Genomic DNA, 27,616 nt, shown 5'->3' on the forward strand with positions numbered 1-27,616 from the left:
TGTTTGTGTGTTTGCTATTGGGAGATTTATTGTAATAGTATAATTAACTAAATAAAAAAACTTTCCCAAGGTGGAAATAAAGTTGAATTTCAAATGCATTTGAGAGGCTGGTAGGGCTATTTAGGAGTGATTAGCCTTGGAGGTATCATTTTCATTTTGTGTTGCAGAATTATATTTCTGTATTTAAACAAGACTTAGCCAACATACCATTTACCAAGGCAGATGCACAGAATAAGATTGCTTATATCAGTTCTCCCTGAGGCCTCAATTTAAAAACAGTTTTCTCATATTAAAGTGTAAGAGCCTGATGATAAGAGCTGTCATGTCTTGGCTGGGTAGCCAGTGTTATGAATACCATAGTCTTAAACAAAAAGCTCTCCTCCTTTGATCTTACAGATACACTGCCACTGTTTCTTTGTATTCTTTCTTGCATGTAACTCCATCTCCTGTGGGGGTGCTTCAAATCATCTGAGATCTTCTTGGTCATCTGGGGTGATTTCATTTGTTTGCTTTTGATTGGGAGAGGTCCTTAACCTGTCTTTCCATTGATACTTTGTTCTTCCACAGTGTCTTCCCAACTCTTCCTTTTGTGTTTATGGGTTTTTTTCTCTTATCTACCTGTATTTTCATCCTGCAGCCTCTCTTTATTTCCTTTTCTTCTGCCCAGTGTTCACAACCTGAGTCAGCTTGCCCAGCTCTTTACATTTCTGTTTTCAACTCTGCATCCAGTCCTTACATCCATTCCAGTATGAGCCCCCTCTGAGCTGGAGGGTCACCACAATCTGCAACCAGCTGAGCATTGAAAATCAGTGAATAAAGGAGTGGAGATCCATGTTGTGTTGAGCTCAAGAAGTAAGAGGTTTGGTAGCAGTTCTGACCAATGTGATATTAGGATGTGAAGTCATAAGAAACATGGAGTTCCAGGATAGAGCTGGAGTAATTATTGGTCTCTTTCAAGAAGGAATTTTGCCTTGATTTCTTTGCAGTAGTTGCATTATTTCTGCAATTTTCTGTAAGCAAACAATATTATTGACTTTAAAAACACTTTTTTGCTCATGGGCACTTTTTAAAATTTTAGCATTCTCTTATAAAATGGAAGTTTCCATTTCTTAAAGAGCGTTGCTTGATCAATCCATCTGGTGTCTGTCTACCATATTATTACACTGCATGCTTTTGACTTAACAGGGCTAAGTAGCCCAAGTGATTGATGACCAGTGTCTGTGTAATGCAGGTTAAGTAGTCGTTTTCTTATAAAGCCTGTCTATGGTCTCATAAATCAGTGGACTCCCTATTTTTTCCCCTCCCTAGTCTTCCTTTCTGACATTCCCCACCCCTCATCTCCTGAAGGAGATTGTTGCAACTTCCAAGTTAGAGTTTTAACAGATTTAAAATAATGTATTGTCACAGATAACAGCATTGTGTAAGAAAGAAGTTATCTTTGTGAGTCTGTCTTGACTTCTAATCCACTGCTGGCAGTGAATGGCCTGTCCCGTCCTCTGGTTAAGCAGGTTGTGGGAATGCTCAGTAACCTGTATCAGCCCAAGGGGCAGCTTAAGGAGCAGCTCTTTGTTCCTCTGGTTCACTTGAACTCAGGTGTGTTTGGGGCTGTGGGAAGATGAGCAGCTCCAAGCAGCCACACCGGGCACTGCTGCAGCTGAGCACAGTTTCTCTGCAAACAGGGACCTGAGTGGCTGCCCTGAAACAGAGCTTTGGGGGAGTCTTCTTGTCTGCTTGGTTTGGTTTGTGTAATGGGAGTTTGCAAGTGTGGGAAGTATTTCATTCAGGCCTTTTTCCACCTGTTTGGTGAGTATTTTGAAATAGATTCTTCCTGGAAGGATGGAAAAATCCAATAAGTGTGTTTAGATCGTTTTCATGGATTACCACTGTTATGTTGGCTGACTTCACAGTGTGTTTTTTAAATTTCAGTTGCTCTTGTTATTGTGTTGTTTGGAGATGAAAAGAAAAAGGCTGTTTAGGGGGAACGATTTTTAAGCAGTTCTCTGTTTTCATTCTCCAGCTAAATGTCAGGTTGAAGCATTTTTCTTGAAAACTCAGTTTCTCAGAGATTAATATTTTACATTGAGACCTGTCATTTAATTATAGATAATTAATAGTCCTGAATGATTTAAGTACATAAAAGTAGGGTTCTTCAATAATGCAGTGTTTTGGATTATTCCTTTTAACCTTTCATTATAGTCCTATCTATTAAGCTTATTGTAATTTGTTTCAGAACAAATGAAATATATTTACTAATTGAGTTAGCTACTTTCTGAAATTTGAACCAAACAACCAGAGTGCAAACAAGGAATCTCTAATATTTTGCTTCCTTGTTGTTGATTCAAATGGTAATTGCAGACTGTTGTTACAAAAAAAAATAGCTCCCAGCTAATATGCTTGATTTGTAACAGAGTTCCATCCTCAAAAAATAAGTTTGAGAGATCTTTGTGTTGGGAAGTTTAATGTATTTGAAAACTCCTGAATTTGTGGGGAAAGAAGATTGATTTGTTTGTTTGTGGTTTGTTTTTAAAGCAGAACAGTTCTGGATATACTTTGCTGGGTTATTTAGTAAATAACTTCGGTTTTATGAATGAAAGTGAAATTCAAATTGCCATTTTAAAGGATATTCAGTAGCAAGACTTCTGTGTTTGACATATTTTTTCTCTCAATGTTAGAGTATAGCTGGCTGATAGGAAATCTTATATTGGGAATTATTACTGACTTACATGTCTAACACACAGCTCTTTCTTTTCTTTATTTTTTTTCTTTTTTTCTTTTTTTTCCCCTTTTTCTTTTTACTTTTTTTTTTCTTTTTTGTCTTCTGTCTTTTTTTTTTTTTTTTTCCTGGTTTTTTTTGGTCTTCTTTTTTTTTTCCCCTTCCCGTTTCCTTAAGGATTTGCAGCACTTGCAGCAGCTTCAGCAGCAGAATCTCAACCTGCAACAGTTTGTGTTGGTGCATCCAACAACCAACTTGCAGCCAGCACAGTTCATCATCTCACAAACGCCGCAGGGGCAGCAGGGTAAGTGCTCCTTGCCACAAAAGCAAATCATACACAGCGGTTTTTTAGGGGAGAAAGTGAAACTCAGGTGGTTCATACCAGTGCCCAGCCTTCTCCTAGACAGTGGCTCCCAGCTGGCCTTTTCCCCTAGGTTTATATCCTGAGTATGAGACTGGGTGGTGTGGAATATCTTTGGCCAGTTTGGGTCAGCTGCCGTGGCTCTGGCCCCTCCCAGTCTGCTTGCTGGTGAGATGTGTGAGAAGCTGAAAATTCTCCTTCACTCTAAATACTGCTTGGCAATAACTAAAACATCAGTGTGTTATCAACATTGTTCTCATCCAAAATCCAAACCACAGCACTGTACCAGCTATTAAGAAGAAAATTAACTCTATCTCAGTCAAAGGCAGGACAGACTGGGAAAAGATTACAAAATCAAAAGTCCTTGTGGGAGTCTGGAAAAGTACTTAAGCCTAAAGAGCATACAATGAATTTTGTCATAAACTGAACTAATAATTAACACCTTGGGAAAAGAACTAGAATGCTGGATTTGTGTAACAGCTCTTATAATAATATTTTGGCAATGCACTGGGTATGACTTACATGCCAAAGACAGACAAGGCAGTGGTAGGTGGTGCTGTGTCAGAGCACTTAAGTTGTTGTACAGTAGCTTTGTTCTGAGGACTGATGTGTTCAGGCTGCAATGCATCACAGTGCTGATTGCACCCCATTTGTTGATGCCCACGGAAAACTGCATTTAGCCATGGCTTCTTATGCTGATATACTCCAATGGCCTTTTTTCCCCCCTTTCTCTTCTACATGAACTCTACTCAGTTGTTCAGGTCTGGTAATCCAAAGATTCTTGCTCAGAAGGCAAATCCTGTTATGCTTGAAGAGTCCTGCAGAGCCTGGCTGTCCTATAAAGCAGCTCTTTGCACCTCATTTTTTTGTGTTCTTTTCAATTTTTTCATGCATCATTCCTTCTTACATACTATGACTTGGATAGAACTGGCTTTCCATTACGCTGAAGGGCTCTTGCTGTCTGAATGCTCTCACATTTGAATAAAGAGTTAGTCAAAATTACCTTCCTTTTAATAGGACTTGATTTAGGAGAGATTTTATACCAGCACTGGAAGAAAATGGCTGAAAGGCTATTCATGAGAGCATTTAGTGATGTACGGCTTTCTTAAAATGAAGCAGAACTTGTAAACTTAACATACTCTACTAGAAGAAATCAAACCACTGAAATTTAGTTCAAAAATCCTTCAAAATAGGTGCTTGGGGTTTTTTTTTGTTTTGTTTTTAATAAATTCTTCTAAGAAAACAGCAAGCACAAAAGCATTGTTTTGAAAAACTCATTGGTATTGTTGTCTGCCTACATTTTCCAGCTAATTCTGCTGGTTTTATAAAATACCTTTGAAGATGCTTTACAGAAAGGAAAACTAAGAGAAGCACATTGTATTCATCCCCCAAAATGAGTTGTTTGAATTATAGAAGGGAAGGCTTTCTTGTTTGCTTAAAATCTTCTGAAGTAGAATAAGTATAAGATGAGATTTTCACAGTGCCTTTTCCAGAGGCCATCTCTGAAAAATCATTTCTTCACTACAATTTAAGACCTGCATATTGCTGTCATCACTGACGCAGTGCAGGTAGAGACATCATGTTTTACTGGTAATGTGCAGCCTGGACAACTGAATAGCTCAAAAATGTAGGAAGATTTATATGCTGAATTCTGACCATAGGCCATTAGTGTGTGACAACCTTCCAAACTGAAATGCTTGAATAGATCTCATTTCCTTTATAAGCACTCAATGATAAAGCAACATGTATGTCATAATACCCCTTATATCACTTTTTGATATGTTTTTCTTGCAGTGTTTCATGGTTATTGTTAGAAGATCTCAAACACTACATTATTATTTATGAGAAAGATTGAGAAAGTGTGTATTTTTATTTTGTTATTTCTTGTTGTATCTGACTTTTCCATGTTGTTCATGTCCTATTGCTCCATTACTCAGCTTCATAAAATAATAAATATTCTAAAGAAACTAGCATAGAATTTTCTTCAAAACCAATGGCATTCTTTTTTTTTTTTGATGCTTCATTGGTATTGCGTGGAGCTTTATATATGTACACATTTAATAATGAACATAAAAATTCAGATTTGTGTATAGATTATGTATTCTGGAAGAAATTTGCTTTACAGACTATGCTACATATTTTGTGTATGCCATATAGTCATGTAAATGAGAAACACTGTTTTTAAATGAGAAGAGTTTTGAGGGAAATAAGTGAAGAATTGTGTAGCTAAACAAGATTATATCAGATGTAAACATTTGGTGAAGAAAAATGTTTTACTTGAAGAGGCAAAGGGTACAGAGAAATGGAGTTATCAGCAATTGTATTTAGATTGTTGAAGGGGTTTAACATTGTGAGCCGAGATCCAACTTTTGAAAAAATTTAGGAAATTCAATACCTAAAATATTAATCAATAATCAGGATGTTATTCTGCTATCTTTCTTCAACACACACATTATAGCTCCCAGCAGCAGATAGGAAATTTTCCCCATAAATCCACTGCTGTATGTCTAATGTAGTCACTTCCTTTTCCACATGATTTCTGGCTATTTAGGGGCTTATATGAAACAAATTTTAAAGTTCCCATTTTTCATGGCTGGTAATTGATAACATTATAACTGAAAGAATTGTTTCAAACCTCAGCAGATATGGAGAAGATTGAATGGAAATAGAAATTTGGAACATTTTCTTATTCAGTGCCACTGTTGTTCATATTATTGTTAAAGTCACCAGCAGGAATGTAGCACCTTGTAATACCTTTATATCTCTTGTATCTGTTCTTGTATCTAATAGAGCTGTCTCTAAAATAATCAATTTAACATCCCTTACTACAATTAGAGCTGCTTCTTAAAAATATTACCCTCATCAGGTGACTGTTCACCTTTTTACTTGTGAGGTATTGCTAATACAAGTCGTATCAGTAAAAATCTGAACAGAGGGGGAAATGGTGCTGTGTTTAATATAAATTAATCTTGCAAATAGGAGTTGTTGAGATCTAAGCAAAGACTGTATCACAGTGAAATTTAGAAGTAGTACTTACAAAGAAAATATCTAGAAATGAAAATGTGGTAGACAAGCTACTAATTAACTATAGACATTGAAACTGGATCCTACCTAGTTTCAAGTTATTGCTATTTATTATGAAAGACTGCCTTTATGATTTTTTTATTGTAGAGTTGCCTGGGCCAAATCCTATCCTGTTTTCTTCTTTCGTATGTGTTCTACAGATTTTGAGACCTCACTCATGTGGAAGTCCTTGTAATGGCTTTGTCTTGAAAGCTAACTTTCAGTGAGAGGATGAACAGCTTTGGGAAAGATAAAGCAGTCAAGTTCTTACATGAAAAAATTCACTCTTTTGGGAGATCAGTTTGGGATGAATTATGCATTATGCTTCTGGGCCAACTTTTTAAAAATTATGCTGAAAAAGTCTGTGCTTGAATGTTTGTTTTATCTTTTGTTTAATTTTAGATAGAACTGACCCCCAGATCAGTCCTAAGGGACTCCTGGCTGGCAGGAAGAGTTTTTTGGCTTGGACCATTATTCATGCTGCTCTTAGACATTACAGGAAAAATCCTTAATGACAATAGATCTATTTACTATAACTATTAAAAAACCAAAAAAAACTCTAACTAAACTATCATACTTCTGCATAGATCCTTATCTGCCTCCATGCAGTCATTCTTTTAGAGTGACACATATGTGATTTGTGTGCCATATTTAATGCAATAATACCACTAGACTCTTAAAACCCAGGACAGAGGGTTAGGAGTATGATCTATGTAAAGTATACAAGTACAACAGCAGCTTTTATAGGTTCAAAAAAATCGTGTGGGTTGGAAGGGGCCTCTAGAGACCTGGAAAAATTGTTCAAAGCAGGTCCAATTACAGCAGCTATTCAGCACCTCAGCCAGTTGAATTGAACATGTCCAAGAATGGAGTTCCTGCAGCATTCTCAAGTACCTTCCCCAAGAGTTGACTGCTGTCATGGTAAAAAAAAATTAAAATTGTTTTCCTATATCCAGTTGGAGTTTTCCATGTTCTGATAGCCATTGAATCTCATTACAGTGTACCCTCGAGCAGAGTCCATTTCTATCTTTGAAGAAAGCAGTAGGATCTCACCTTAGTCTTCTCATCAAGCTAAAAAACCAGCTCACTTACCTATTCCATCCTGTTGCCCACCTGTTTGTCCAGCTAGTCTAGACCCTGGCTTCTGGCCTGTTGACCGCTTCTCCATCTTTGGTATTGTCCACAGACCTGCTGAGAATATATTTTGTCCCATCAGCCTACTTGGTAATAAAGATGTTAAGCAGTACTGGTGGCACTATGGGTCTTTAAGGAAACAGCAGTGTCTGAAATGCCAGGATCTCAGCAGGTGCCTAAAAGATGTGTGTGTACTTAGAAAAAGCAGTGCTATGTGCTCTGTGAGTTCCGTCACTGAAGTTACTTTGGACCTCAGTGATTTCAAAAGTAATGAAAGAGAAGCTCAGACTGGTTCAAGTCATGTCTTAAAATGGCACAACTGCAGCTGCCCACCTGTGAGAGCCAAGGAGTGCCCGGTGTGTGCCTGTAAAGGTTGTGATCGGGGGAGAGATCAGGGGATATATTTCCAAAATATTCCAGCTGCTTTCCCCATCCCCTTCAGTCAGATGCAGGTTGAATTGACTTGTTCTGTCTCCAGTTTCTGCCTGTGACACCTTGTGTCAGCACCTCTTACATAGGATAAAATTGTGTAAAAACCGAGTAGATTAAATGTGTTCCGATTATTTTATACTGGTAATTCCATTATAATTACTTCAGACCATGTGAGTGAGAATAAAATTAGGAAGAGTGTAGTCATCTTGTGCTCTTTAGCAAAATTGATAATGCTAGAAAAACATCCTCTGGGATTTCTCTGGGGACAGAAAGTCACAAAAGGCCAGTCCTAATGACTCTGATTGCAGTCATAAGACAAGTCAGTAACTTGTAATCGATGGTGTTACCAGTGGACTAGAACTCAAATGTCATCACTGGCGGCTGCCTGGTTTTCATTTGTTTGTTTACTGCCCCTCTGCAGTGACAGTGTGATGGGTTTGCCCCTTTCTCTTTCAAGCTGTCAGTTTAAAATTCACTGACACTGAATTAAGGTAAAAAACTCTGCACTTAGAGGTGACTGTTTACTAATTAATATTTAGATTTGGGCAACTAAAATCATCTTTCAAGTGAACAAATATTTGCATTGTATAAAGCAATGTGTAGCTGTAGTAGGTGGCTCTCTTGGAAGTTCCTTGAGCAGCTCTGTTCCCTCACTGTGGTTTTTGAACAACACAGCTGGAACACGTTGATTATGTGGTGCAGAACAAACTCACATCGTTGTCTGTGGTGTGCTATTATGTTACATAAGCAGCTGGCTGTATTCTGTAGGTCCTGAGCATCTTGATAGCAACAAGATTGTTTAACATACATATTTAGCTCTTTGTTAAGCAAAAATCAAGTATTGCTGTCCGATGATAATTCTTCTATGCTTGTGTATCCCTTACTGAGGATACATTTTTCTCCTTCTGAACCATAGTAATCCCTCTTTCCATGTCTCTTATGGCATTAACCTTGCATAAAACATCCAGTTCTTCACTTGGTATTTATCAAGTCCTAAATTCTGTTTCCCCTGCCTTTATTCTGCTAAGAGGTAGATCAGGCAGCTGATGATGTTGAATTTAAGTGCTACATAGTTGATGGTGGCATAGCTGTTCATCCATCTGTTGTTCCCCCTGGGTTTTAGGGACTAGATATATTGAAGTGTAAGTTTCATTAGTTGGGTTCTTAATTATTATAGTGGAAATTGATAGTTGTAGCCAGGGGGTACCTAAAAAATAACAGTTAGCATTTTTCAATGTAAAATGGAGGGATTTGACTAACTGTAGGTATATTTTTGTCAAGATTCTGTCCCTTAAAAATAGATACTTTTTGCATTAGAGATGGAAAAAAAATTTGATAGTTTCTAGTTAAAGTATTTAGAGGTGCAGGTATCTCAATTTCCTCAGAGATTTAATGAACTGTACAATTAGTGGACTGTAAGGGAATTTATTTGTAGATTGACAGTATATTATACATACTGGTTTATCAGTTGCAACTGTTCTTTGATGTTGGCACTTTTGCATAGTAGTAGGGGTTTTCTATATTCATTGTAGTGTTTATTCTATTTGTTAAAATTGAGCAGTGTTCAGTATCTTACCTAAACTTTAATTCCAATTACTTTTCCAAAAGATTCCTACTTTATTTGACCCAGGAGGGAGTTTTCTAGGTCTTCTGGTGTGGTGTGCTTAAGTCTGCCAGAAAGCTTCCTTCTTGTTAGGCAGCTGGCATAGGGTGATTTTGAGAGGAATGAGGGTGATCAAGAAGCCAGATTTGTGATTTTAATTAGTATTCAGTTGTTGAATTTGATCTCATTAGTGCTCAGTATTTTAAATGGCTCCACAATTCATGGCCAGCTCTTGGTTACCAGAAGAGGTGTATCCGAACTCTGCATACTGAAAGGAACAGTAAGTGATTCCTGCACACGGAACTGGGATGACCTAGATCATTACCAACTCTTTCTGCAGAGGGCACTTACACACACTTCCCCCTCCTTCCCTTCCATCACCACTTACACTTCAGGGAAGTGCAAGGGGATTTGGGGCTGAAAACTACAAAGTCTGAACATATATATGAAACAGAAGCTCACATCTCAATTTTTTTAAACTTTCCATCATTTGGCAAGAGCCTTGTTTTATCTCATTTCATGTTTTAGTGTTTTTGAATGACAAACCAAACACTCCCTTTTCTCTCTGCAGGTCTCCTGCAAGCGCAGAATCTCTTAACGCAACTACCTCAGCAAAGCCAAGCCAACCTCCTGCAGTCTCAGCCAAGCATCACCCTTGCCTCGCAGGTCAGGCTTTTCCCCACACTTCTTGACTTGCTTTGAGGGGATTTAAACCATGGCAAGTGAATGGACCCTTTGTATTAGTTACCTGAATAGGTGTTGTAGCTGTAACTGTGCATTTGTCTTTCTAGCTATAACAGTGCATTTGTAGCTCCCACCTCAATGTGGCTCTTTCAGACTTTAACATTCTAAAGTGGATTTTTAGCTGGAAATTTTCATGATTGGTACCTTGAGTTAATGGCCCTAGAGCATCGTTTGATTTCCTGTAAGGTTTTCTTGAAAATTCAGAGGAGCAAGGTGTGAGCTCCCTCAAAAGCTCCAAAAGGGGTTCACTGACAAACCTCTTTCTGAAGCTTGCAGTGGTAATCTATCTTTATTTTAGTGTAGTTATTTTGCAATCACTGCTAAGTCACTGACAGTCTTATCAGTTAGCATCTGTGAAACTGAAGAGATTGTTAGAAATGAAATATTCGAATATTCTGATAGATGTATATTAAAATATTAGAGCTCTGTGATTAAGTTTTCAGACTATAAGAAAAGCAATTTTAAGGTTGCATGTGCCTGCAAATTTAGTTGTGCTTGGCTCTGGGTTTTGCTGTGCAGTTTAGTTTCATGGCTGCATGCTGTTTCTCAAATACCATGTAATATCACACAGTATCTTCCTGCCACCTCGGTTACATACAAGAATTTTCTAGTCTGCAATAACGTGCCTGAGTCTATCAGAGTCTTAGAAAACTACATTTTCTATTATACCACCTCTAGTCGTTTTCATGGACCATGTGGAAAATGGAATTTGTCTCACCTCTAGCTCATACCTCAGCTTGCAGGATGATTCCACACTAAAGATTATTCTTTGATTTAAAAAAAATATTAAAACCACTAAGAAAGAATAAATTATGTAAAGTGGGTGAAATCAGTGAAGACATATTGCAGTAATTACCCACTATGATTAATATAAATTAAAAAATATTAAAAACCTTTATGTGTGAGACATGTATCTGCAATCCTAGAAAGATCATATATGATTACATTATTTCTCAAGTAATGGAATTATAGTTCTTGACCTCCCTCTACCATCTGCTGTGCACTGCAAAACACCGCACTAACCCAGAAGGAAAACAACATAAGGAGTTATGTAAAGACTGAGCTATATGTAGGCCATTTCTTTTAGAAGAGCCTTTTCTGAACCTTTGCATAGACTTTGCATAATACTCTAGTGCTGCCTGGACTTGAGGCTGTTCTTGTTAGCCCTGAAGGAGTCCAGAGTTTCAGAACCAGGTGTAGGACACAGAGGCATGAAGTCGCCTTTACTGAAGAGCCCCAGCTAAACTGACTAGAGTTTAACTGGAGTAGATGATTTGTCTCTGCATCTCACCTGATCATGGCATGTAAGGAGGTAGAGCTATGCACTCAAAACATGTTTCCAGTGTTCTTGTTGCACATAAAGCCTGAACTGTGCAATACCAGATCTAAATATATTTTGTTCACCTGTGAACATTTTCCAAGATGATCATTTTTTTCAGATGTTTATTGTAGTTGCATTGCAAAATGCTTTAGTATGCCAATATTCAGGAATAGTGAACCTTCCACAGACTTCCTAGAAAATTACCTTTTATGTAGAAGAAAAGTGTGACCTAAAATGAATAATTTTCTGCAGATTGCCTTTGCTTAATTTCTTGTGTCACCAGTATGTTCATTTTATTGTTGCAACTGTCGACAGAAGGGTTAGAGGTAAACCTAGTCTTTCTTTCCTCAACAGTTGAGTCAGTCACAAAAGATGGCATTGGAGGAAACTTGCCATGTTTGCTGCGTCTGTATCTGCTCACTCTTCCAGGATTAAATAGGGGATTTGAATCTTTTGGGCTGATGACAATCTGCCACCTCACAAGACCAGTAGATCCAATTATAATTATTTTCAAAAGGGATGAATGCCAAGGTGTCTATAAGTGATAGGCTGAACACACTCTATTTGATATACACCTTTCTTTGAGCAGCTTCTGCAGCAAGTGAAAGTTGTTGGTTACCATTGAATATCTCTTACGACAGAACCATTCAAAGCCTGTCATACTATTGTAGTTTTCTGGACTGTATTTGCTTGTTCTGGAGAGGAATGTTAATAAATGGAGGAACTTCCAGATTTCAGGAAACATCCAATCCACTGACCTATCTCAGAAGAACACCACATAACTTTTAGGAATTTAATTTCTGTTGATTATCCTCTTAAGTCTGATTTTCATCCTTTCCTTCCTGTCTCAATAGCCAGCAACCCCAACACGCACAATAGCAGCGACCCCCATTCAGCCACTTCCACAGAGCCAGTCAACACCAAAGCGAATCGACACTCCCAGCTTGGAGGAGCCCAGTGACCTTGAGGAGCTTGAGCAGTTTGCCAAGACTTTCAAACAAAGACGGATCAAACTTGGATTCACTCAGGTGAGACTGCGTACCTTAGTGCCTGCCAGTGTGGAACCTGAGGTCTCATCTTTCAAGTCTGGGGGGAGACTACAATTCCATCATTTCCTAGGAGAACCTGCTTAAATAGGGTTATGCTCTGGCCTTTATGTGGGGGATTTCTAAGAAATAACAGAAAAAGCCATACATCCATCTTACTTCCCTGTTGGTTTTAAAGCATAGCCATTTTCCCAGCAGGGGAAAACGTGCATTTACCAGCTCCAGATGTCATTGCATGTGCACTATTCATTCCATGGGATGTGACATGAATGGGACAAAGCACTTTAAAGCTGCCTTCAGAAGTACAAAGTTCCAAAAATCATACAGTACAATTAACTGCTCTGTGTGTTTAAAAAGTGTATCACATCTGTGCAGTTGCTTTGGATGTCAAAGGGTTTTTATCTCTCAAGCGTATTTTCCTATTAAACATCAATGATTTCTGTATTTAATGCTTTAGCTAAGGTTCCTAAACAAAACCTGAAAGGACTGTCACCTTTGAAGTTTTCTCCTTACAAGGGTGAACTGGAGTTGTGGTTTGTTTTGGTTTGTTTAAAAGCTCAGAAATACCCATAGAGCAGAAGAAAAATAATCTTGAACATAGTGAAGGTGGTTGAATGAAGACCACAATTAAAAGTACAAAGTGCATTTATATGTTCCATTATTCTGTTGAAAAGAACTTGGTTCCAAGAGTCCTTTCTTATTAATATCAAAATTATTTTTCCCCCCTGCAAAATTAAAAAATCTCCCCAGGTAAACAATTAGTTTTGGCAGGAGTCCATGGTTAAGCATAAGCATGATTTTACTAGAAGAAAGAGCATGTAAAAATCAAAGTATTTAAAAGTCCCAGCTCAGAGCAGTCAGTCCAACGTATGTGATGGAATAGAATAAGTAAATCTACTCTAGCTGAAAGTATGTGCTGAAGTCAGATTTATTTTTCTGGCAAAGTCCTAAATTGAAAAATCAAAGTTGATAATGAGAGTTCCTGGCAGCATCTTAATTATAAGTCAAGAACAGAATGTTCTTAGTCAAATGAAGTGCATTTTGCTGGCATGTGTGTCTCCTTCCCTCCCTTCTTTCCACTAGAGGGAGGCACAGAAATACAAGTGATGGACACACACAAAAGCTCGAATAGAGCAGCACAGAATAGGGTAAAATACAATAGCTTCCCTATAGCCTAACAGAGGAGGTTCGTGTAGATCTCTCATTATTATGTTTAATCTGCCCTGCTGTGAGATGATTATAAAAGCTCAACTAGACTTTTTAAGCTATGTGTTAACCTTTCTTTATTGACCTGGTTATGAATTTTCATGGTGAGGAAAAATGAACACAACTGCTCAGGCTTACATTTCAGTATTTGCTTTTCAGATTAAAAAAGGGGAATCTTGAGAATGTGATAAAATTGCATTCGGTCATTCCTATCCTGCTCTGAGTTTGTATGTGTGTAATTAGGCTGTTCTAATAACTTTAACCTAATTGCATAATTGAATGATAATTAGAGACCCTGATTACTTTGGTGTCCTATAGTTGGATAAATAGACTGCCTTTCAGAGGATAAAAGAAATTTATTTCCAGCAGTACTGTAAGCTTTTTCAGACTCACCCCACCCCTGCCTTTCAAAAATAATTGTAAGATTTAGTTTGCATTGCAAACTAATCACTTACTGCATTCTGTCATGTGAACAATAAAACAGGTTTTGAATTTCAGCAGTTCTGCTTCTTCTCCCACCCTGAAATGTGGGTGATGCATTTAAATCCCTTTGTTTGTTTTCCTTAAAAATACCTCCATGTTTGACACACAGGGACACAGTGAGCCAACTGCACCTTAGCATCATTGCGGGCCTGGGACTAATTGCTCAGTACAGATTCAAGAGACATGAGTGAACATTTTAGACAATGTTATTTTTATTCTGTGAAAGGTATTGCCTCTGCTAGACCATCTGAGCTTCTTAACAGACCAGTACACACAACATTGATGTACCTTATAATCAGTTGCAGTTCATTACCAGAGCTTCAGTCAGCCTACAGAGTAGATCAGATGTGTATAAAGTGCCTTTATACTCTGTTCCAACCTATCTGTGGGCCATCCCAATATATAAAATTCTCATCCCAATATGTAAATTCCTTTGCCTGGAGCTCAAATGCTGCCACCTTTTGGCATTGACAAAGAAATGGTTAACTATTCATTTTAAATCAGAAGGCAAATGTTTGTAAGAACAACATAAGTCCAGAATTAAATTTAGTTGAGGAACTGGAGCAAATTTCATAACTCTTTCCTGCCAAGACATAAATCAACTTATCTCTAAAATGGTTTACATAGCCAGGTTTTCTTCTTCATAAACCTAGAAGAGCATCCACGCTACTCCTCTTGGAATGATTTATGAGTTTTAAAATGCACAGAATCCTGGCATATGAGTAGAGGCATAAATGTGAGTTCCCACGTGTTTCCTCTGATTGAAGGGCACACAAACCAATTGTTCTGGTCCTTTTCTAGGAAGGAAATTGTTTTCTTTGCTCAACCTGCACAATTTACTAAGCTTCCCAAAGGTTGTTTTCTTCCTGGCTTGTGTGTGGCCACTCTGCATGCTGTCAGTGTACTCATACCCAGCTGTGGTTGTGCAGCTGACCTCAGAGAAAAGCGAGCTTTATGCCCAGCCCAACTAACCCATTCGCAATTAAACTCCACTAACTGTGCTCCAGCTTTTCAGCCTCTTCTTCCACACTTCTCATACTTCGTTTTGTGCTTAAAAAAATAAAAATCTAAATAAAGCTGCTTTAGACCAAATAGTATACTTGAAATATAAGTGCATTTTTTTTCCAAAGGGCAGGATCTTCCAGCTTTAAAGCAAAGCATGAAAATACTACGGTGTTTTTAATGGCCACAGTCAAGAATGGATTGATTTCTTTTTTTTTAAACGCCACTTTCCAAGTGTCTACTTACATAGCTATATAATAAATACACAAATATTAGGATAAGCAGAATGTCTGCTAGCAGAATAGCTAGCTAAAACTGAGTTTAAAAAGCAATAACAGATGTAAAGAGATGATAATCTGCCTGTAAATCTCCTGGATAGCTTTCTGGCAGATGGGTAATGATAGTCAAGACTGCAGTTAATCATTACTTGAAATGGTTCAACTTCTTATCTGCTTTAAAATTTGTATCTGTTGGGGAGAAATTTGGTTTGAACCTCAGAAGATACTTGCAGTTCAGATAAGAATATTTCTGCATCTATTTAAATGTGATGTATGTTTGCAGACATCTTGTCCTGAGTATTTTCTACAAATTTGGGGAAGTAAATTCATTGCATTTTTGCTTATTTGAACTTCCAGTGTGAAATATGCAGAAAAACTTAAATCTGCTCCCAAAGAGAGCTTGGCCTTTACTTATTTTAAAAAACTAAGAAAAAATTTCCAAGTTAACATTTAGTGGAATGTGCTGCTCAGTGATAATGCTAAGAAGACAAAGCATCAGGGATTTCCTGGAAAGAGTTGCAAGGTTAAACTGACTGAGGTTTGACATTTCTTTATGATTATTGCTTTAGCATGAATCTTGGTAGTGCTGAGAAAGCCTCTGTGAAACTGAAATCCCACACAGCAAAGGTGTCACTAAGAGAACACCAGAATGTGACAGGATTCCTTGCTTTGGAAGTGCCTATGTCAGTGAATCCCTTTTTTCTCTTTCTTTGTCCAGGGTGATGTTGGGCTCGCTATGGGCAAACTCTATGGAAATGACTTCAGCCAAACTACCATCTCTCGCTTTGAAGCCTTGAACCTCAGCTTTAAGAACATGTGCAAGTTAAAGCCACTTCTGGAAAAGTGGCTCAATGATGCAGGTGAATGAGTCTGTGTATTTCTTCACCTACCAGCCTACCAAAATCAGTAGGATCCTGAAAAGCTGCTTCGTTTGTGCCCTTATGGTTTTATGAAGCTACCAGCCTTTGTAGCTGCCCATGGGACAAATGAGGGTGTAGAAATAAGGGTCCACAGTTCCCTTTCCATGTGCCTGTATGCATCCAAAATAGTTCCTGTATGAACTTTCAGAAGTGTGTTCTCTAGACAGCTGAACCATTGCATGGGATGAGGTACAATATGTGTCATGGTTTTCCTCCTTCGTGTATGTTAATGCATATAACTTCTAATCCTCTTCTAGCTTTCTTTTTCAGATGTGTAGTAAAGGGAGCGTTGCATGATTTGTTGTTTCAGTAGGCAGAGCTTATTGCATCCATCTCCTTCCATACCCCTGTGTGCATTCCTTTTATCTCTCTCCAGTGGTTCAGATAAATAATATTTTTCCCTGTAGGAAAATTTTTTTGTGGGTTAGGTTTTGCTTTTTCCCCTCCCGTATTAGTTTTTTTCCTGGGATACAAGTTACTCACTATGCCAATGTTGGTAGCGTTCTTTTTTTTTTTTTTTTATTTCCCACCAGCAAAAGGAGCTTGTTTGGTGGCACTAGGTGTGAGGAGAGAAAGTATTTGAGAGTGCTGTCAGCCAGATTTTTCTTCCAAGTATGCAATTGTGAATAGCGTAAAACTGATGGATATGTTAAGCAGATGGCAGGGATGGTGTGTGCCTTCCTATTTTTACCAAAATGGAGAGAGCTTTATGCTGGCACCTACAGCATTCTCTGAAATTTCAAAAGTAATTTCATACAGTGTTGAAAATTTGTCCTGCATTGAGAAAAGGAAGTGTCATTCTGTTGTGCTGACAGGAGTTATCATTAGTTGTTGTAGGTCTGTGATAGAAAACATAAATACCTCCACACTGAGTGCTCAAGTCCACAGGACAGTGATCCCCAAACCTTCCAGCAACATTGGATGAGTCCAGTGCTGCAAGGAGTGTCATAGGGGTTATTTTTCCTGCTAGCCTGAAGAAATACTTGTAGTTGTCTCTCTGAAGTTGAGTGAACAGTGTCGTGGTTCTTCACATCCTGCAAGCCATTGTCTTTGGCTCTGACTCAGTTCCATGAAAATCTTTGGAAGAAAGATTCAGGTGACTTCAGAAGCTTCTGTTTTACTTTTAGGTAAAAGTAGGCAGGAGAAGCTTACCAATGGTCCCAGAATTTATTGCCATGGAACTCAGCTGGTTCTCAGTGAAATTTTCTGTATGAGGAAGTTTCCACATATTTACAGGTGCCATTAACTATTTTAAAAAATCTAGAAAATACTTGCCCATTTGAGTCTATCAGAATAATCATGGACATTGTGAACTTTGACACCTGCTTATCACCCACAAACCCCAGTGCAATGAAGGAACTCCAGCCACAATTAATAATTTTGTTTAAATTCCCTGCTGAAAATTGCCATTTGGTTAGATTGCTCTTCCTGCTGCGAAGTGGGGTTAAATGTTCTCTCTTTGCTCCTCTGTGAAGCCAGAAAGACAGGATTAGGGGTTAAGAGCCCTGGTGAAGTTAAGAAGGGGGAGCTGCTTGCTGTGTGGAGTGGTTGGTAGCCCTGAGTGTCTGCTGAGATGTCCAGAGAGAAGAGACTGAACACTGTGGAGCTGGTTATGAACTTCTCTTCCTCAAGTGTTTTGTAGAGTGGGTAAAAGAAATTTCAGGCTCCTTAGACTTTTTTCATAACTGCCTGTGACTATGGCCCATGGATATCAAGTGCTCCTTTTTCCTTTGAACTGGGGCTAGCAGTGAGCCAGTAGGGAGTAGAATGAGATATGGGAGACAAACTCTGTATAGTTACTATAGAAGGGATGCTGTGGTAGCATACAGGAGCAGAGGGCATCCTCTGGGCTTATTTGTAGCTTTTTAGTTTCAGGTATATGTTGCAGTTTGTAAATATAGTGATTAATGCATGCGATCTTCATAAACCTCTATGTGTTTGGAATAGATACAGAGCAGGTCTTAACATACCTTGCACAGGTGAAGAACACTTGCATTAGACTGCACTGCAATCAGATGAAATCTCCTGATTTGTATTACTTTCTTCTTTTTCAGAAAACCTCTCATCTGATTCAACTCTCTCCAGCCCAAGTGCCCTGAATTCTCCAGGGCAAGGGATCGAAGGCTTGAACCGTAGGAGGAAGAAACGCACCAGCATAGAGACCAACATACGTGTGGCCTTAGAGAAGAGTTTCCTGGAGGTCAGTGCTCCTGCTGCTCTGCTCTGCCTATGAAAAAATGGAGAAACTTCACTTAACAATTATATGTCTTAGAGTGAACCCGTTACTGTGCTGTTTAGGAAAGTGCTAGTATTAAACAAGGGGAATGCAAAAGCCGTGCCAAGAAATGTGCATCAACATCTGTTTCACTTTAGAAACAAACACAAATCCCCTCAGAAAAACTCACTGGTTCTTGCACTTCACTGACTCTGTGATTTTGCATTCCAGTATACTCAGACATAGGTTGAAACAGTACCCTTCATGAGGATGGATAAATGAGGCCATAATCTAAGCACGCATAATTTGAGGTTTTTAGATGGAGGGCAGAAGCATCTGCTGTGGTTTGTCTCCACAGTACCACTGACCAGATTCTGGATCTAAATCACCAATTCAGATTTCGGCCTACTGGAGAAGAAGCTATGATGCAAAACTTCAGGAGGGAATTTCAGAGCTTTTCAAATCTCATTTTCTTTTGTCAGAACCAAAAGCCTACCTCGGATGAGATCGCCATGATAGCTGACCAGCTAAACATGGAGAAGGAGGTGATCCGCGTTTGGTTCTGTAACCGGCGCCAGAAGGAGAAAAGGATCAACCCACCCAGCAGTGGTGGAACCAGCAGCTCGCCCATCAAAGCAATTTTCCCTTGTCCAACCTCACTGGTAAGAGTCAAGAGCTGTGTTGACAAAGATCACTGGTGGAGGTAGTTCTGCTGTGCTCACTGTGGAAGCTACACGTGCTGCACCTTCTTTGTACAGCAGACTTGTTCTCATATATTTATGTTTACTGGCATTTTGAGTGTTCCACCTGGATACTGTCTAAGAGAGATAATGCTTACAGATCCAGGCACTAGTCAGCCCTGCAGTGAGAGTGTTTTATTTAGTCAGCTCATGAACAAATATTCTGACTACCAAATTTGCACCTGGGGTTATTGCTTTGAACTTACTTCAGATAATGCCTCCAGTTTATATCTGGACTTTGCTTCTTTTACCCGATTTTTTTTTTATAAAATAATAGTAATTTCTTTGAAGAGCTTATTAGCTCTCCCCACCACCTCTTATTTTAGCAGCTCTGGTCAGTAAATGAGCAGCAGTAAAATGTGTCATGCACTGGAACAGATTGCCCAGAGAGGCTGTGGAGTCTCCCTCACTGGAGATACTCAAGAACCATCTGGATTCAATTCTGTGCCATGTGCTCTAGGGGTGACCCTGCAGGGAGGTTGGACCCGAGGACCCGCTGTGGTCCCTTCCAGTTTTACCCATCCTTTGATTCTGTATCATTTGGAGACTTAGGTCACACATATCCAATGATACCATTGTTGTTACTTCTGGTCAGAAATGATTTATATAAAAGAAAGGCATGGAAGAGAAGAACAGTTTAGCTAATACTCATGTAATTAATTTCCCACACTTGTATTTACCTCAGGTAAACACAAACTTCATGAAAATAAGAGTAACAAAACACATGCATCAAGGTTCCTTCATCACCTTTGCTACCAATGCCCATGGAGGTCTGTTTTCATAAATAGAAACAGTAGCTATTAGATTTCATAGTAGCTATGCTAATAGGAATGTGGTGGAATTTATGTAGCCTATAGCTGTCCTTTTGTAGTATTTATTCCACCCTCATCACCGTAGTAGCTAATATCTTCCAGTACTTCATTAAACCATTAATTTTGGTGACGTGTTATTCTCTCCCCTCATCCTTGTCTCAGGGTGTGTGCATGCAACCTTTTGTTTCAGGGGAAGGGCTGTGTTAAGTGTACTTAGTCCTTGTTATTCTTATTTTGGTTTGGGTTTTGTTTTTTTTTTTTTTGCCCAGTTTCAAAGCAAGGTTGCATGCCTTGCTACCAAAGCAGAATATAGTGAGATTTATGATAGTATGTTTTAGTAACTGTGCAAGTTCCCTCAGACTGCAACTTAAAGGAGCTTTCCTAGGGAAATTTTCCTGTTGCTATAATCTGCCATTGTATGTAAGAAATTGAGGTGTTAACCACAGTCTCCCTGTCATCAGTGAAGTTTCACTAGTGTTTTCACTCATTCTAAGCTTCTCTTAAGACTCTGCTGTTACTCAAATAGATGTTCCAGCCCTGCTGCCACCAGCCTTCACTGACTGTGTGCTTTGTTGATTCCTTGTGTCAGCTCTGGTGATTGTGTCCATAGGATGCTTGGGCTTACTTTAGTAGTTTGACTGCAAATTAGCCATGTGAGGAACAATGATGAATTTTCAGTGTGGTTAGATAACCAGTGTGACTTGCAGCCTGGCTGCACGAGGGCGAGGGCTCTGCAGCAGGATTGGAGGGGAAGGCTCCTTTTGGGGGCAGCCTCCTTTTGCATTGGCTGGAGTCACTCACTGTAACCACGGGGGTGAGCTGTAATAATTCCAGGTCATTCTCTGCCCTGAAAAAGGGATGGTGACCTTGGCCTTAACTGCTTGCTGGACAGATGACAGATGTGGTGGCTGGGCTGCATTAGTGGGAGGTGTACTGTGCATCCAGCTCCTCTTAATTTCATACACTATTTGAGATGGGCAGAAAGCTTTCAGATCTGTCCCAGTTGCCCCAGTCTTGTTTAAAATGCGTGAAGCATTTGACTCCCTCTAAGAGGCAGGAGAGATATTTCTCTGATAATAGACTTAAGGTAAGAGAGTGGAAAGGAGGAATGTTTAGCCTATATCCTTGGCTATGTTCTCTTGGGCAATTCTAAAGGATTCATTTCTCTCATTGATGTATAACAGCCTTCAAATATTACTGCTGGACACCATTTCTTGTCCATAAAAAGTCCTTTCCTTATATTTCATTTTTCCTCATAAGCTAGTTTCTCCAGACTTAAATCTTTGGTGTTTATCTGTAATGTCTTCAGTTTATTGTAGCTTTCTTGTAATAAGCCATCCACAGTTGAAAACTCCATTTGTATGTTTTAAAATTCAGAGAACCTTCCTCTGGCACAAGGAAGCTTATCAAAGTGAAGTTTCTAGTTTGGTTGAATAAAAGTGAAATGTTATTCTACTTTTCCATATAAACACACTACTCTAAATACCTTTATTAATGCAGGGGCATTTACATAATTTTATCAGAGAAAGAGATTTGGGGCTGAAAAGATGTTTAAACAAGAAAAAAAAGTAGAAATAATATATTCTGTATCTCTTTCTTAAGAGTGTCTATTAAAACAAGGTGCTGTCTTTGTGGGGTGGCAGAGAGGGCTAACTTGCAGTCTTGAGACAATATGGATAGGGATGTATCTTCTCATCAATAAAGATATTGCTGGTAATTACAAAAGATGCTATGGTTGTTTCACTGAGTGATAAAGTAACCAAATTACAAAAAATTTAGTTTATATGCAGTGTTTTCGCTGATAACTTCCTCAGCTGAGGGTGGAAAGAAAGCAATCCAGGTCTAGTGTGTTACTTTGAACAGCTGAGCAGTTTTATTCATTTTTGACCTCCAGGTGGCAACCACGCCAAGCCTTGTGACTAGCAGTGCAGCTACAACCCTGACTGTCAACCCTGTGCTCCCTCTGGCCAGTCCTGCTGTCACCAGTCTGTCAGTCACAGGTAAGGGCTGATCTCTGCTGCCACCACATCAACCCCTGCCGTTTGTCCCTTTTGAATTCTTAAAAGAGACATTCACTATTGGTCACTGGTATCCCAGGACATTCCTGTCATCATTCCTTGTTGCTGCACTAAGCTTCAGTTTTTGTGACCACTGAGTTGACTTTTCCAGGAATAAAATCACAGGTGGTGCTGAAACAAAATGTACTGTATTTCATTGCTGGCTTGTGGAGCTCCTCAGCCCCCCGCATTGGGAAATGTAATTTCATTTTTTTGTTTGAATTCTTGGTGCTTCTTGGTACTACAGAAATGTGTGCTTGTGCCCCTTTGAGCTGGACATGCAGTTGAGATCAGGTGGGCAGGGCTTTCTGTTGTCTGGTATCCCTGTTTTGTACTGATCTGACCAGAACCATTCTTCCAGGCACAACAGAAACCACCTCCAACAACACGGCAACAGTGATTTCAACAGCACCTCCAGCTTCTTCAGCAGTGACATCACCCTCCCCGAGCCCTTCCCCTTCTGCCTCAGCCTCCACTTCCGAGGCCTCCAGTGCCAGTGAGACCAGCACAACACAGACAACCTCCACCCCCTTGTCCTCCCCTCTCGGGACCAGCCAGGTGATGGTAACGGCATCAGGGTTGCAAACGGCGGCAGCGGCCGCCTTACAAGGAGCTGCACAGTTGCCTGCAAATGCAAGTCTTGCTGCCATGGCTGCTGCAGCAGGACTAAACCCAGGCTTGATGGCATCCTCGCAGTTTGCAGCTGGGTAAGGATCCATTTTGCACACCCTTTTAGGAAGAGTGAAGGGAAATTTTTGGGATGAATTACTTTTATGTATCGCTGTCATTTATCTCAGATTCTGAAGGTTTACTCATAGATGGCAATGGACCATTCCCATCACAGTACACAAATACTGTGTTCGTTTTAAAGGTGAAAAAGCTGTGTTTCAGTGATGTTGTTTGATAAATCATTCATCCCACTGCAGAGCTTGACTTAAAAACTGCAACTTACCACTGAACCATAGAATCTGTCCTGTTAATTGTAAAATGGAGAGGTAGCCTAGACCCACTTTACACCTCTGTATTCATTTTTCCATCATGAGCAAGAAGTTCTCAAAAATGCAAAATGATGTATTGTTGAAGTTATAGTTTTAGAAATGTTGCTCAGATGGAGGTTTCTTTAATTCCTCTTGATTTACATATTTCTTATCTGCATTTGGGAGAGGATGATAGTTCTCTAACAATTGACAGTTTTCCCCAAATACTTTGCAAAAATATTTTACACCAACAATCAATGCAAGTCATGTATTTACAGTGTGTGTACTGCAGGCATGTCATGAACCCCTCATGGAGCTAAAAGTAAAATAATCCAAAAATAGCCCTTGATCTCTGGTCTTTCCTCCTCCTTGCCCTTCTCCCTTTTTTAAAAATATGATGGTGTACTTTTGAACAGTGACAACCTTTTCTTAAAAGTAACACTCTTTCTCTTTCCCACTTCTTCCATGATCTTGCTGCAGAGGTGCCTTACTCAGTCTCAATCCAGGGACATTAGGTGGTGCTCTCAGCCCGGCCCTGATGAGCAACAGTACACTGGCAACTATTCAAGGTCAGTAGTGTTCCTTTTAATGCATCTCCATCTCACAACTTCAGTTTATGCACTCTGGTTTTGTCTACCAGAGAGCACTGACTCCTCAGCACTGGGCATAAATTGTGTAGGAGTAAAGGCTTTACAAAATTAACTGTGTAAATACATTTTGTGGATCACAGAGATAGGAGCAGGTACAACTTCAGATGGGGAATCAGAGCTGTGTATGATTTAAAAGAGGCATTTAAGATACTGAATATAATCTGGAATTTATTTCATTGTCCTTGCCTCATTGGCCTGTATCTTTAGCAGGTTAGAGATTTGCTTTTTATAGTTCTTCTGTAGTCTGCTTGAGCAGACTTACACCATTCTGAGGTCTCTTGGAAGGGCAGTTCTGAGCAAGTCTTGATCCTGAATTCATGTCTTCCTATGTATTAGAAAAGAAACATCCTGCTTCCTAAAATCCTTATGTAGAACTTGAAGTACATAAATCCACATTCAGAAGAGTAGATATTTATTTGTTTTGGAAGTAGCACAAAGCCAAAAGTTACCACTGGCTTCAGCAAGAGTTGTTCATAGTTTGCCACTCGTAAAAACTGGGTGGTACAAGTGTCTAAAGAGCTAGGTAAAACCTATGTGTTCAAATATCCTCTAAACTAGCTGAAAAAATCTTGTTTCTAGGTTGCAAGAAAGAACCATTTCATAAAGTGTCACAGATAAATTTAGGAGATCATAATCTAAGGCAGACTGAACGCTGTAGACCCCTGAGAGTAAGTTGTAGCAGTGGTTGGTTATATGTCAACATTTAAAATGTTACGCTCAAGGTTACATGACCTTCTCCATCTTGTGATAGCTGTCATTTCGCGTGAACCCTCATCTCAACCCTTCCCTAGTGCAAGTTGCCTGGATGCACAGGCTCTCTGTGGCAGAAAACATAGACCAGCATTGTGCTGAAAGAGCTGAGGAAAGGCACAGTGTAATTAGTTTAGCAGCAAATGAAAGACGCGTTTTAGTATCTGCAAGATCTTGTCCGATGGTTATTTGGAAAGAAAACCCAAACAAGCGATTTAGAGAGCACACACATCAGAGAAAGGCAAATGCAGAGACCCCTTGCTTTTAGGCACTTTTTGCATTGTTGCTCACTGCTAATGTTATCTCCTCCCTGCTGAACTTTCCCTATTTTTAGCTCTTGCATCCGGTGGCTCTCTTCCAATAACATCACTGGATGCAACTGGAAACTTGGTGTTTGCCAATGCTGGAGGTACCCCTAACATCGTCACTGCCCCTCTGTTCCTGAACCCTCAGAACCTTTCTCTGCTCACCAGCAACCCAGTTAGCTTGGTCTCTGCAGCTGCAGCCTCCGCAGGGGCCTCTGGACCAGTCGCCAGCCTTCACGCCACCTCCACCTCAGCCGAGTCCATCCAGAACTCTCTCCTCACAGTGGCCTCTGCCAGCGGGGCCACGTCCACCACCACTACTGCCTCCAAGGCACAGTGAGCCGGGCTGGGCTCTGCTCCAGCAGCCTGGGTCACTGTGCGCTGGGATCGGCTGCCAGCCCGGTCGATGGACTGAAAATGCCGTGGGCATCCTCTCACCGTGTTGTTGGGGACAAGAGAGAGAGAAAGAGAGAGAGAGAGAAGGAAAAATATTTAAAAAAACAAAACAAAACAAAAAACCAAAAAAAAAAGGAGAAAAAAAAAAAACAAAAGCAAAACAGGAAGGATTTAAAGCTGGGACAGACATTTGCCTAATTTTATAATAAACACTGTCTTTTCAGGATCGCTTCATGGATCGGAGAACTTTCTAACCAAAAATGTAAAAAAAAAAACCACAAAAAAACTAAAAACCGCAAAAACACAAAAAAAGTGAAAGGACTACTTATCATTTCCAGCAGTCACAATGACAAGTTAAGGTGGGTTATCAGTTCAAACATAGGAAGGGGATTTCTTGGTTTTTTTGGTCTAAATATCTTTCTTTTTTAATTATCATTTTATAGGTCTGTTGTACAGGCCATTATGTCATACAAGGTGTTTATAATCGTATCAATCATGTTGGGGGTTCCTTTCTTAACTGGTACAATTTAGGCAGGCCTGTATTACTGGTGTATCTCTATTATTATTATTATGATTATTATTATTATTATTTTTATATATATAGTTTGGACGCGTTTGTCTTTTGCTCCTGGATTATTTTCAGCGAGCTCCCACACCATGGGGGGAGGGTGGGGTGGTGGAGAGGAAGAATGGAGCACAAATAGACTTTCTATCCTAATCTTCTGGAAATGTTCTGAACAGTTTCCTCATCCTTGAATTTGTCTAATGCCTGCTTGTAGGGGTCAGAAGAATTTATGTTCATCATTTGTGCAGGAAGCTCAGTGCAGCAGCAGAGATCATTGTGTGCAAACTTCCAGGCTGGTCTCTGCTTTGTAAGCAGAGGTAGGAATTTGCTCCAAACTGCCATTCTTCTCCTCTCAAATATTTAGACAAAACAGCCAAATTCTGCTCTTAGCTTTTTGTGCTTGGTTCCTTTTACTCCAGAGAGTGGGATGTGACCTCCCGAGTGTGGATTGTGTGACAATACTGATGGCTCTTCTGTTCCATAGATTTCATTTTGCTGTGCAAAAGCACACACAAATACTTAAAAACCATCATAACCCAGGCTAATTGGCGGAATGTAAAGCAGCATCTCGAGGCCTAGGACACCCTCTAGGTGAGTTGGTACCGGATTTCAGAAGGTCACATTCTCCCCATTCATAGCAATATTCCTTTTCTGATGCTTCCAACACTATTTAGAAGAGCTTCCTAGTAAAAAAAAGTGCTTCTGGCTGCAAAAGACAGGAGCCAGGACTATGAGAACAGAAGGTGCCATTGTTAATGCCAACACAACAGAGCCACTCTGGGGCTTGCACACCCTGGGCTGATCTCGTGTGGTCTCTGAGCTGCGGGGCCATCGCGGGGTGAGCGCGGCAATCGGCGCCTCTGGCCGGCGCCTGGCACTGCAGCTCACTCTTTAAGGGGTGATTCTGATCTGTGGAGCAAAGGATATTTTTGTGGATGAGGAAGGAGTAATGAACTGTACAGAAGTTAGATCCGTATATTCTTAAATATACAATCCAGTGTCTGAACCAAAAAAGAAAAAAGATTTTTAAAGAGAGAAGACTGGATCGCTGCAATGCAGTTCACGTTAAATTTTCCATTCCCGATGGATTTAAAGGTTTCTGCCATGTGTACAAAACTAAATTACTTTTAGCTAGTTGAGGGTATTAGAAGAGTCCCTTTCCCACCCACCCCCTTTTCTTTTGTCACCAGAGTGTCCTAAAATAATGAGCTGATGCAGCTATATTCGTTTTGTTGATGATTCAGGGGGATCCTGGAGCTTCTCATCCAAGATCTGGAAGGCAGCAACTTTAAACTCCACACATGCTTTGGTCTGTGGCCTGAGCATGTGGGAGTTGTGTTTGCACTCAAGTGGCAGAACCCCTTATCTCTCCCCCCACCACCATGGTTTTGCTCTGTTCATCTCTAACTCTCCACCTTCCTGTTTTACTGATATTTAAACCAATTACCCCTAAAACTTCAAAACTAGTGAACTGCAAGCAGGGAAACTAACAAATGTCCGTCCACCGTTTCTTATGTGTTTTTGATTTTTTTATGTTTTATTTTTTTAAAACTAAGCTTGAACCAAAGTCAATTTCTAGCAAGCTGCTGTACTAATGGACTAGTTTGTGTAAGTGCAGTTCAGATGCAGAGAGGCGATAGATGCTACTGACAATTTCTTTTTCATTTGTCTTTTGTTTTTATTAATTTTATATAAAAGTTGCTGCTTGTTTTTAATCTTTTTTTTTTGGTTGGTAATTTGTGTTATCCTTGGGGCAGACTCTTAACTTGATTTTAATTTGTTTTCTTTTATTTGATGTGTAAATAGAATGGCAATGTCAGAGGATTGTTAATCCAAGAGGTCC

The 27,616-nt window shown here is 39.6% G+C and overlaps 1 protein-coding gene across 8 annotated transcripts in view; it reads left to right on the forward strand.

The window, feature by feature from the left end:
* The window catches only part of POU2F1 (POU class 2 homeobox 1), a 46,728-nt gene extending 21,245 nt beyond the window's left edge, over positions 1–25,483 (forward strand). For 4 of the 8 annotated variants that reach the window (XM_030959540.1, XM_030959560.1, XM_030959598.1 and 1 more), the window contains 10 exons: positions 2,891–3,017; positions 9,878–9,972; positions 12,226–12,399; positions 16,105–16,246; positions 18,361–18,506; positions 19,004–19,183; positions 21,968–22,073; positions 22,492–22,837; positions 23,588–23,676; positions 24,842–25,483. In XM_030959540.1, the coding sequence (XP_030815400.1) occupies positions 2,891–3,017; positions 9,878–9,972; positions 12,226–12,399; positions 16,105–16,246; positions 18,361–18,506; positions 19,004–19,183; positions 21,968–22,073; positions 22,492–22,837; positions 23,588–23,676; positions 24,842–25,152 (1,716 nt within the window). In that variant the 3' untranslated portion in view covers positions 25,153–25,483. The remainder of the gene's footprint in view (positions 1–2,890; positions 3,018–9,877; positions 9,973–12,225; positions 12,400–16,104; positions 16,247–18,360; positions 18,507–19,003; positions 19,184–21,967; positions 22,074–22,491; positions 22,838–23,587; positions 23,677–24,841) is intronic. The other 4 variants (XM_030959551.1, XM_030959570.1, XM_030959588.1 and 1 more) reach the window with 1 other exon arrangement.
* The last annotated feature ends 2,133 nt before the right edge of the window (positions 25,484–27,616 follow it).

Source organism: Camarhynchus parvulus, chromosome 1 (genome assembly GCF_901933205.1).
Source record: "Camarhynchus parvulus chromosome 1, STF_HiC, whole genome shotgun sequence".
Taxonomy (NCBI): domain Eukaryota; kingdom Metazoa; phylum Chordata; class Aves; order Passeriformes; family Thraupidae; genus Camarhynchus; species Camarhynchus parvulus.